Source organism: Trachymyrmex septentrionalis, unplaced genomic scaffold, assembly GCF_001594115.1.
Source record: "Trachymyrmex septentrionalis isolate Tsep2-gDNA-1 unplaced genomic scaffold, Tsep1.0 scaffold35, whole genome shotgun sequence".
NCBI classification, from domain to species: Eukaryota; Metazoa; Arthropoda; class Insecta; order Hymenoptera; family Formicidae; genus Trachymyrmex; species Trachymyrmex septentrionalis.
The window spans coordinates 170,996-181,185 of NW_017305514.1; the positions used below are offsets into that span (position 1 = coordinate 170,996).

Here is a 10,190-nt window from a genome sequence, read left to right on the forward strand (position 1 = left end):
TTTACTTTAATTTTTGAAAATTTAAATTAATGTTTTGATCTTAAAATTTAATTAAATATTAATTCAATCCTTATTTGGTTAACTAGTTGTGCTGTTTTAAATTAATATTTTAGATAAATTTGTCACATTTCCTAATTTTTTTAAAATTTAATTAAAAGATCCGATCGTTATAAGAGATATATATCGATTAACTTGATATGAAAATAAAAGTTTTATTGTATAACATTGTATTTCAAAGCAGAATTGTTTTAAGATTTAAATACGAATGTTTTGATGATAGTTTCCAAGTGTTATTAACAAATGAATTGCGCTATTCTCAAACGAGGATGATTCAGAAGTCTGACACACGACCTTTTCTTTCCCAATCACCGTAACGAGTCGGCTCTGGTCCACGGGGACCTCCGACTTCGCCGGTTTCCGGATTCGTGTTGTTTGGGAATGGTTTCAGAGGTTCTTTCTCTTGATAAGGATGCTTGCCCTCCTCCAATTCGTCCAATTTCTCTGTCACGTTCAAAGTTTGATTCCTTTACTGCTTTAAATTTTTTATCTTTGCATAAAAATTCAGGAAAAGTTGCTACTACGTAACGTACCTATAGGAGCGCGTTCGCGCAATTTTTTCCTGAATTCACGTAATCTCGGACTCTCGCCGACCTCGTCTGTGCTTTTAGATGAAAACGAGCATGTGAATCCTTTTAAAAAGAACATCAATGGGAAGATTACAAATGTACATCTTGCTAATTTCAATGAATAGACAAACTCGCCGATATTTGTTCATCTACAAATTCATACCTCTCATATATAGCCTCAATAATTGACGCAAATTTGTTGAAATTGCGCAATTAATTCCTGCCATTGCTTTCAAAACTGATTTCTATACTCCTCGAAAATAAGATCACACCAGTCGATATATATCTGTTTCTTTTTGACTTCACTGTTTCCAATCCTTTGAAATTACAAAAGCTAGATTTGTTATATATTGTCCTTATAAAAATTGTTGAGTTCTTAAAAAAACTTATTTATAAAACAATATGTGTTACATAAGAAATGTTGGATCACGTAAATGTACTAAATGCAGGAGCGTCGTAGCCTATATATAAAACAGATTTATTCAAATTCGTATCATTTTTACCTTACGAAGATATTTTACGTGTAATAATAAATAATAATATGCACATTAAATTTCCAAATTATTAACTGCACGATTATTTTATTAAACATTATGTTCGTTTATTATACACAAACAAGCAACAAATATCTTATTATCTATACTTAAACAAATGTGTCTTTTTAAAAATTAATTTATGAATTTAAATGCTCTTGCAAACTTTTGAGGGAAATATTTTTCACACATTTTGCGCGGTGAAGATCAGGTTAAGTTCGAAGATCTATATATTCAACAGTACGATATAATATAATCATTACATAATAAATTATAGATAAGATCGATAATTAAGCAGCTAATTAATCGCTTTCATTTCTATTTATGTAATTGTTTTTAAATCTTACATTTGTTTTAGCTTATATCAATTCTTTTGTCCTCTCTTCTCTTAACTCAGCGACCTCAGCGCCTGTCACGTTCGCAAGTGCGTTCCAAAACTCATCGAAAAAAAATATTTCTAGCACAGTATTCCTAGTTTGTTCCTATAACCGAATTCCCAAACTCACCGAACAAATATCTACACAATGACGTCATGGCTCATCCCAAAAAAACTATCGGCACTTTGACGTCATCAATTCGGATCAGCTGTTTATCTTGCGATCGATGTCTGCTTGAGCTGTCTGCGCGCATTGTTTCTCATGGCCGAATGGAAAACACGGAGAATAACACGGGGTGGAGCTGACGACAAATTAATCGTGTATCACGCGCGTTTCAGCGCGTTTCTGAATGGGAGGCTGTTATGAAATCGGAGCGAAGTAAAGCGCATTTAAATTTGAGATCCTCAAACGACGACGTTGACCGTAAGGTAAGACTTTGAGCAAAATTCTGCGAATTGATAATTTAAAAGTAGTACGTCTGAATTCGTTTAACTTGATTAACTTAGCTGTCATAATATTGATAATATCGTATTAAATCGCGTTTCATTCATGTACAAGCTTAATATTAATTGAGAAGGAAAGATGGGACAAACACTTAGCGAACCAATTACGAAGAAGAAGTCGGCTTGTTGCCGGGATAGTAACTACCGGGTAGGCAGTTCCTGCATGCAAGGATGGCGCATTAAGATGGAAGATTCACACGTGCACATACTTTCTTTACCCAGTGACCCACGCACTGCGTTCTTCGCTGTCTATGATGGACATGGAGGTAAATACTGAATGTAGACTTATTAAACAATAGCATAAGTAAATTTTCAAATAACTGTATATCGAGTATATATTTTTGTAGGATAAGATGAATGTTAGAGATATTTGATAGATAACAATACATAGATAGACAATACATAGATAATAATATAGTAAAAAATACATATGTATATAATATATAATACTTACTACATAACAACTGTATATTTATAGGTGCAGCCATGGCGCAGCATGCTGGAAAACATCTTCACGAATACATACTTAAAAGGAGTGAGTATAAGGAAGGCGATATCATAGGTGCGATGCAACAAGGCTTCTTAGAATTAGACAAAGCAATGCAGAATAATGCTGCTCTTAGAGATGAACATGCTGGAACAACTGTTATTGCGCTCCTCATCAAAGATAATATTTTATACAGTGTAAGTTGTTTATCTCATTTCGGCTGTAGAGTAATGCATCTTGATATTTGAATCCCTGACCACTAGAAAAGCTTTGTAGGCTAATGCAGGTGACAGCAGAGCGGTGGCTTGTATCAATGGAAGGACAGTCGCCCTCAGTCGAGATCATAAGCCTACGTTAAAGGACGAGCGCAAACGTATCGAAGCAGCGGGTGGTTTCGTCGAGTACAAGAGAGTGAATGGCAATCTGGCGCTGTCTCGTGCCCTCGGAGATTTTATATTTAAGCAGAACGACCGTAAATCGCCACAGGAACAGATCGTGACTGGTAATAATGAAATACCAAATGTGATTTCTTTCGATTAAACTTTTGCATCAAAAAGAATTATAAATCCGTAGCGTTTCCCGAAGTACAACAGTTTATCATTGACGAGGACTGGGAATTTGTTGTTTTGGCGTGCGATGGTATTTGGGACGTGATGACTAGCGAAGAGGTAGTTGAGTTCATAAGAAGGCGTTTAGCACATCTAAAACTTGGCGATGGAGAAGCGTCGAACTGTACGATACATCCCGAGGAGATTTGCGAGGAACTTTTAAACTGTTGCCTGGCGCCGGACGCTCTTATGGGCACCGGCTGCGACAATATGACAGTGATACTCGTGTGCTTTCTCCACGGCAAGCCGTGTTCGCGATTAATTTTGCATTGCCAAAATCCACCGCCGAGTATATAGATTCATAATTGTTTTGAATTGTATAGCGACATTGTATCATGTTTTATCTAAATTATTATGGCCATTTTACTTTTAATCTCGTATTGATACAACTTTTGATATAGATATTTGTTGTGCAATACTGGCTCTATTGTAAAGAGATGAAGCAGACGTGTTTATAAAATACATTATATTTATATTTTCATTCTCGAATCTGTGTTACTTTTACATTGCACTCTTTCATCGATTCATCATTAATAAAAAGTACGAATATATATATATGTATATATATTCGTGCGCAACACATCCGAAGAATAAGTTATGCGGAAGCTCAATTAGAAGCTTTTATTTACAACTCTGAACAATGGACAAAACTGAGTCCGAATAAGTAGTGTAACAGTTCTCATAAAATGCGATAGATTCCATTTAGAGTCCATAACGATCCTGTATAGAAGAAACTGCCGCGTTCGCGAGCGAACTGAGTCTCCCAGCAACCTTGTTTACACCTTGACGCACGCTCTCTCGGACATCATCGAGATCTACGACTCCGGCTCTTCCCGCAGTCAGACGCATGGATAACGAGGATGTAGGTGAGGTTGGTGAGTTTTCGATGCCAAAATAATCGGCCGATGAGATGCTGGATGAGCCCTCGAATCGACGTAAATTATTTTTACGTTCCCACTGAAAATTCAGATATCCAAAAATAAGTATAGAAAAAGAAGTTCTTTATGCTAATTCTTCTACGTTCTTTATGCTAATAAAAAACGTAATTTTAATCCGAGACATTTTTTTAGAAAAGTTACATTTTTAATTTGTTCATACCGCATTATCGGAAGTACTGTCTTGAAAATATTGCTCCGAACTGATAGCCTTAGCGCTACCAAATTTCTTCTGAGCTTCGCCGCCTTCCATGATAGATGAGATTTTTGTATCGGTCTTAGTAATTGTGCTTCGAGTGGAAGGGCCTAATCGTTTAGGCGGTTCCGGTTCTGCCACGACCACAATTTCGTCGCTGCGCGAAGACGGCTTGCTGTTAGCGTAAACCGAATAAAATTCATCTAAAGTAAAAAAAGATTCTGTTTCTCCAGAGAGCACCTCCATTGATGTCACGACTCCTTTCGACTCCTGCGTTATTGTCTTCATGTCGCCAAGGGCGGAGTGAGTCGCACCACTACAAAAAAAAAAGGAAAAGAAAAGATAACTTATACATAAACTCTTTAAACAAATTTTTACATGTGTCTCTTGAAATGTGTGAGAATAAGATAGAGCCTGTATTTTTATTACCTTCGTGCATTAAATCCCATTCCAAGACGTTCCGCTTGTGAAGCTTTTGACGGATCCAGATGCTTCGCTCTCTCTTCTACTTTCTTGGCCTGTTGAGTCAAATTGTGTTCGTACCGCTGAGCTAGACGAGTAGCGAGTTCCTCTTGTTCTTCCTTTGTCACTTCTTTATTCTTTTCTTGCGTTAATTTATGTGCTTCTGCAACGCTTTTCTCCAGTTCATCAAAATTAGTTTTAACCCTCTGAGCACCTAAACTCCCAGTTTTCTTCCCTAACTGTAATTAAAGAAATAATAATTGTAATACAATTTCGTGTTGCAACTGTTACGTTAATCATGAAACAAACTTACTCCAGGACGTTTAGATTGACCTGTTCTGCCGCCTATAGTAGGTTTTCTTTCAGACTGCAGATTGTTTGAGGTAGAATCAAAAAGTTTTACAGAAGGTCCCAGGGAATTAGAGGCGACTTCCGATGTACTTTTTTCTGTACTGTCATTGCTTGACATTATATTAGATGTAAGGAATGCCTTTTCTTCTGTTGGAATTATCATTTCGTTCTGAAGTAAATCTAAATTCTCGTGTTGTTTGAAAAAATCTGGCTCGTTTGTTTCTTCTGACACAATTTCTGTGCCGTCCTCTAAATGCAACTGCAAAAAAGAATAATTAGATTAAAATATGGATGTTTTTAAAATGTTTGACCAAACTTTACCTTTATATATGTTAATGCATATTTGCATAACATTATCACATGCTTATTGTTGTATTATATTGATATCCAAAATTAATATTTAATAATTTACGATAAAATCTTTCTGCTAATTTATGACTTTCAATGTTGATAATTTGAGAAAGAATACATTTGCGAACTTATGTTTAATATTTTTTTGAATAATCAATAAAACATACACCGGTAAAGTTTGTCCAGATATTTTGCAAACACTCGGTACAGATTATTAAATATAACAGCCAAAGAGAATAAATAAATATTATCATATATATATTAAAATGCATCATATTAAAACACATATCTTGAAAATATATATGAATGATAAACAGAATCTTGATAGCGAATTTTATATTGTAATCATAAATGATGGATAACATTTTTGTAAACAATCAAACATACATATTTGTACAATTGTAGATTATCACACATGGAGAAGTGTGCGTCGATATTGATTGCAATGATAAGGACATATTTAAGTTTAGGAGTAAAAAGCTTTGTTAAGATGTCATAAGTGAATATTAATAGAATTGCGAAAAAAAGGAACTGATTTCTCAAAACATTTACTCAGCTCACCATTGTTTTATTTTTTGATGTGGGAAGGGAGACCTATAATTATTATATAATTTATAATTAAGACGGATCTAATAATGCCTACCAAATATCATAAATATTCATTCAATGATCCTACATAAATACCTTCGTATTGTAACGACGCATCGCTTGGGCAGATGCCTGGCCCAATTTCTCCCTATACAGCATAGCTGCGCGCGATTTATACTTCTGCTGGGCATCGTTCGTGGTGCAGTTTTGTTGCGCAAAAAATTTTCTCTAAGGTAACAGTAACACAAGATGTAAACTTGTATACCGATTTGATTATCAATTAAATTTTTTTCAACAAAAGTGAAATTATTAAATGTTACAAGATATCGAAACTAACAGCATTAGCATTACCACCCAGCTGCATATTCCTCAGCTGCAGCCATGTCCAGTTTGTGTCAAGTTGGGTGGATCTGACAAAGGTGAGATGAACTCCCAGACCACGATGCACCGCCGAACAATCGATGCACAAGAATACGCCGTATGTTACACTGGCCCATGCTGGATTCTTTGCATTGCAATCGAAACATGTCTGAAAGAGAAAGAGAAAAAGATGTGAATGTAATTTCTTATAATTATGATGTTGCACAAAATGTGACATATTATTTTAAACATACTATTTTAAAGGACAGAAATAACAGGAAATGGTATTATTTGGACAATAATATACTTGACAAATAATGTGTTGAATCAAGACATTTACTAAATAATGAAACAAAAATTGAAAAATTTATACTAAAGGACTTGTAAAGGATAAAGATTAAAATAATAAGCAATATCACAGCATATCTTAATATTAATTAAATAAATAATGATCCTTTTTACAAAGAGAAATCTTACAAAGAGAAATTGTTAGAAAAGGTAAAAACAAATCGGTATATGAGAGATTTAGATTAAGAGAGATCCTTTTAGTTCAAAGAGTTTATATAATATAATTATTATGTAATTTATAAGAAAGAAATTTAGATGAAAGAAAATAGATATACAAATATCCTTTTGCTAATCTATCTATAGTGCCGAAAGTGTTTCAAAGGTTTTGTGTTGTAGACTAAAAGATTATCAGGATCAATGAATAAGTAAATAAAAATTTGCAAAAGTTTCATTTCAGCATCGTTGGTTAGGAAAACCGAGAAAATGAACCGTTGAAGAGTATTAAGCATCAAAAATATGAGAAGTCGTAAAATCCTAAGTTGTGGTACAAAACAACACAACTGGAAGCTAGATTTCGCTGAGGAACCGCAGTCTGACAGTGTGACGTCCGCGATCCCGTTGTCGGATCGGTGGATCTGATGGACTTGAACCCCGTCCCGCTTTATTCGCCGTCGATCTGCAGATCGCGATATTCGCGTTCAACAAACCTTGTTAGTCGGGATAGCTCGCAGCCTCTTGAATATCTCCTCGATGTCGGCCTTGCTGGGCGCAGAATCTGCCATTTTTGACGTGTCGTCAGCGTGCGTCACGATGTAATTCTGGGACGCGTGGCGAAAGCTGGTACGCTACGCTCCAGGCCGCGGGCGCTGAGGGGTTCACTTCAGTGACGATGCATTCGGGAGCGGGAACACGTAACGAGCGCAACAAGAAACGTATGAGGGAATCGCACTATATCGCGGATAACGAAGACGCGAACCAGGTAGTTTTACGATCCGCGAGGACGCGGAGTATCTGTGACGTCGCGCCGGACAAAGCGTGTTCTATCTTATCAATCGCGAGCGCTTGTATTATAAGCGACCTGTCCTATCGATCCCACTCTGGTTCGTGTTCTCACTAATTACATGGGATATAATTATAAAAAAATTCCAATGTAAAGTTCGAAAGAAAATTCTTTATTTAGATCTCGTCGCGTTGCGTCACGAGACGAAACAGGTGTTGCAAGATGGCGAATGAAAATCACAAATCTTGTACAAATTAACATCTTGTTTTATGTATAAATATCGTCTAATCATTGTCTCACAATCGGGGAATCGCTCACATTCACTTTTTCCTCTTCTATGTTATTCAATCTGGAAGGCCGATAGCAGCAAGATTATTTTAACTCGAGAAAGAAAGTCTATTCGTCCTGCTCGAGACTATAGAGCATTTGAAAGCCAGCGTCCAGACTGGGTGGAAATCCCATGTCGGGATCGAGCAGCTGCAACGTTGGGACTTCACGGTACACATTGCTGAATTCGTCGAGCTCTTCGAATTGCAGCTTGTTAGCTGCCTCATCCAGTCTGAAAAAAAATTGATGACGAATATTTACACAAAATGCAGCGTAGGTCCTGAGAAAATTATGTCAGTGGCTCAATGCAGTCCAATAGTACTACAAGCATTAAGTTCAAGTTGCCTCTGTCTCTCCATCATTTCCTCGACTTTCCTCTTCGTGTTCTCCTCGAACTTCAAGATATATTCCTGGTAGTAGTCATGCAACGCCGATACATTTCCCACGCCTGTCTCCAGCATTACTCTTTCCACGGCATCCTGATAAATACCAAAATCTAACATATAAATAACTATACATTAGTTGCGTTCAGCAGAAAAAATAGTTTTGCAACTGTTATAAGATTCTTTAATATAAAATAGATAATACAAATTAAATGTAATATGAATAAACGAGCAAAACAAGATTTTACTACATTAAGATAGCTATTTATTATTATACCTTTAAGATATTTTTCATTAATTAACGTTGTTTAATAGGATTGGTTTTTGCCTTTATTTCCTTGCTGGATCTAAATGTATAACCAATCATATTAAAGAATCTTACAACAGTTGCAAAGTTTTTCTACTGAATGCAGTCATTGTAACTAAAGATTGTATATAATAATGCCTAGTCAAGAATAATTTTACCAAAATCCTGAGAGAAAAAGATATATTTTCTCTCTGTATACATACTATTTCACTTTAACTTATACTGTGTCTCAATTTATAATCTTAATTAGGTTTAAATAGTTAAGTTAAACTGAAATAGTAATAACATATCTTTCACACAAGTTTCTCTCTGTTGTTTTGACAAAATTGTTTATGGACAGATTATTATAGAATCTCTAATTATAACAATAATCGCGCAGCTTTCTCTCTTCTTACAGGAAATCCATGATCTTTCTGTTCAGTCGCTGCTTTCAATAGAAGAGTCATCCGCCTTAAAAAGTGATCCGCGGCGTCGGTAAGCGTTTCTATGGCTACATCTGACGAATTTTCATATCCTATGTGCGCTAACAAAGTGATCACAGTGTGCCTTAACAAATTTCGTGCAATTTTTGGTGTTAAGTAATTTATAGTAGAATTATCTTCAAACGTATTCCTGAAACGATACAATTACAATAATTAATGTGATTATCTGCGTTGTTGTACAATAATTTAAGCTAATGCAAGAAAATACTTTTTTGATTGATAAGGCAGAAAATGAAATAGACTTCTAGAACATGTTATATCTTTTGAATCTTTTGAATCTGATGACTCTACAACAGTCATATTCCCAAGCATAGTTCCCTCTTCCTTAAAAACAAAAGAGATTATCATATCAGTATATTTACTAGTAGTATACCATTAGCAAAAGCTTTGTACTGAGAGATCTGTTTAAATCTTACCATTGTACGTAATTGTTGATGAAGATTTATAGTGTTTAATACATGTAGATTTCCCATTGGTAATCTATAACAAATATTAATGAATGTTTAGTAATAAATTAACTCATCATTCCACATAATAAATTATACTTACTGTAAGTATTCAGGTTGTCGATCAATCCGGTAATCACAGTCTGTACTGTTTGAATCATCCATGACCTGTCGCCAAACGTTTTCTATTAGATCTGGTGTTATCACTTCCTGCTTAATCATCTCCCTTGTTGGCAACTCGCCCCACAGTCCGCTATTACTTATATTTTTGTTGGACTTCATTGTATACCTGAAAAGAAATATGTTGATTATTTTTATAATTGTTCGTTAATTTGCAGGAACAATTTGAAATAGTACATCCTGATTAATCGTATTAATAAAGATTGCTTTTTGCCGTTATTGAATTTTATATAGTATAATATTGAGAATGAAGATCAATATGTTTGTTGTCCATTATTAAAGAGTATTATATATTAATTCTAGTGTCGAATAACTAGCTTTAATTCACAGTCCTTATAATATCTACGTTGAATTTTATTTTTTGTTGGAAGTAAATGATCTATATATATATATATATATA

The 10,190-nt window shown here is 35.0% G+C and overlaps 4 protein-coding genes across 5 annotated transcripts in view; 1 reads left to right on the top strand and 3 right to left on the bottom strand.

Moving 5' to 3' along the window:
- Window positions 1-166: 166 nt before the first annotated feature.
- On the bottom strand, window positions 167-1,584 carry LOC108750307 (succinate dehydrogenase assembly factor 4, mitochondrial-like). Its single transcript, XM_018489673.1, has 4 exons — window positions 1,507-1,584; window positions 790-943; window positions 591-689; window positions 167-501 (listed from the first exon to the last, which is right to left on the bottom strand). Exons 2-4 carry the CDS (start codon window positions 851-853, stop codon window positions 332-334), a joined length of 333 nt encoding a protein of 110 aa, XP_018345175.1. The 5' UTR covers window positions 854-943; window positions 1,507-1,584; the 3' UTR covers window positions 167-331.
- A 97-nt stretch (window positions 1,585-1,681) lies between these two features.
- On the top strand, window positions 1,682-3,613 carry LOC108750303 (probable protein phosphatase 2C T23F11.1). Its single transcript, XM_018489669.1, has 5 exons — window positions 1,682-1,964; window positions 2,095-2,305; window positions 2,518-2,723; window positions 2,803-3,028; window positions 3,100-3,613. Exons 2-5 carry the CDS (start codon window positions 2,119-2,121, stop codon window positions 3,429-3,431), a joined length of 951 nt encoding a protein of 316 aa, XP_018345171.1. The 5' UTR covers window positions 1,682-1,964; window positions 2,095-2,118; the 3' UTR covers window positions 3,432-3,613.
- A 127-nt stretch (window positions 3,614-3,740) lies between these two features.
- Window positions 3,741-7,610, bottom strand: LOC108750302 (ADP-ribosylation factor GTPase-activating protein 2). 2 transcript variants are annotated; one of them, XM_018489667.1, is made up of 8 exons: window positions 7,373-7,610; window positions 6,355-6,546; window positions 6,114-6,245; window positions 5,991-6,023; window positions 5,041-5,337; window positions 4,695-4,966; window positions 4,233-4,581; window positions 3,741-4,091 (listed from the first exon to the last, which is right to left on the bottom strand). In XM_018489667.1, exons 1-8 carry the CDS (start codon window positions 7,445-7,447, stop codon window positions 3,837-3,839), a joined length of 1,605 nt encoding a protein of 534 aa, XP_018345169.1. In that variant the 5' UTR covers window positions 7,448-7,610; the 3' UTR covers window positions 3,741-3,836. The 2 variants fall into 2 exon arrangements, with proteins under 2 accessions (XP_018345169.1, XP_018345170.1); XM_018489668.1 differs by lacking the exon at window positions 5,991-6,023 and having other exon boundaries at window positions 7,373-7,608.
- A 313-nt stretch (window positions 7,611-7,923) lies between these two features.
- LOC108750304 overlaps window positions 7,924-10,190 on the bottom strand; it is a 2,852-nt gene continuing 585 nt past the window's right edge. The window contains exons 2-7 of the mRNA XM_018489670.1: window positions 9,714-9,899; window positions 9,581-9,644; window positions 9,373-9,488; window positions 9,078-9,294; window positions 8,338-8,471; window positions 7,924-8,224 (exon numbers count right to left, since the gene is read on the bottom strand). Coding sequence (XP_018345172.1) covers window positions 8,062-8,224; window positions 8,338-8,471; window positions 9,078-9,294; window positions 9,373-9,488; window positions 9,581-9,644; window positions 9,714-9,892 — 873 coding nt within the window. The 5' untranslated portion in view covers window positions 9,893-9,899 and the 3' untranslated portion in view covers window positions 7,924-8,061. The remainder of the gene's footprint in view (window positions 8,225-8,337; window positions 8,472-9,077; window positions 9,295-9,372; window positions 9,489-9,580; window positions 9,645-9,713; window positions 9,900-10,190) is intronic.

What these genes read in the sequence shown, in the direction of transcription:
- LOC108750307 (XM_018489673.1), bottom strand. Translation starts at nt 853, where the DNA reads ATGGCAGGAATTAATTGCGCAATTTCAACAAATTTGCGTCAATTATTG. An exon ending in ATTGAGGCTATATATGAGAG is followed by an intron (nt 690 to 789) that starts GTATGAATTTGT and finishes TCTTTTTAAAAG; the next exon opens with GATTCACATGCTCGTTTTCA. An exon ending in GCGCGAACGCGCTCCTATAG is followed by an intron (nt 502 to 590) that starts GTACGTTACGTA and finishes TGAACGTGACAG; the next exon opens with AGAAATTGGACGAATTGGAG.
- LOC108750303 (XM_018489669.1), top strand. Translation starts at nt 2,119, where the DNA reads ATGGGACAAACACTTAGCGAACCAATTACGAAGAAGAAGTCGGCTTGT. An exon ending in TGTCTATGATGGACATGGAG is followed by an intron (nt 2,306 to 2,517) that starts GTAAATACTGAA and finishes GTATATTTATAG; the next exon opens with GTGCAGCCATGGCGCAGCAT. An exon ending in AAGATAATATTTTATACAGT is followed by an intron (nt 2,724 to 2,802) that starts GTAAGTTGTTTA and finishes AAAGCTTTGTAG; the next exon opens with GCTAATGCAGGTGACAGCAG.
- LOC108750302 (XM_018489667.1), bottom strand. Translation starts at nt 7,447, where the DNA reads ATGGCAGATTCTGCGCCCAGCAAGGCCGACATCGAGGAGATATTCAAG. An exon ending in GAGCTATCCCGACTAACAAG is followed by an intron (nt 6,547 to 7,372) that starts GTTTGTTGAACG and finishes TTTCTCTTTCAG; the next exon opens with ACATGTTTCGATTGCAATGC. An exon ending in TGGGTGGTAATGCTAATGCT is followed by an intron (nt 6,246 to 6,354) that starts GTTAGTTTCGAT and finishes CTGTTACCTTAG; the next exon opens with AGAAAATTTTTTGCGCAACA.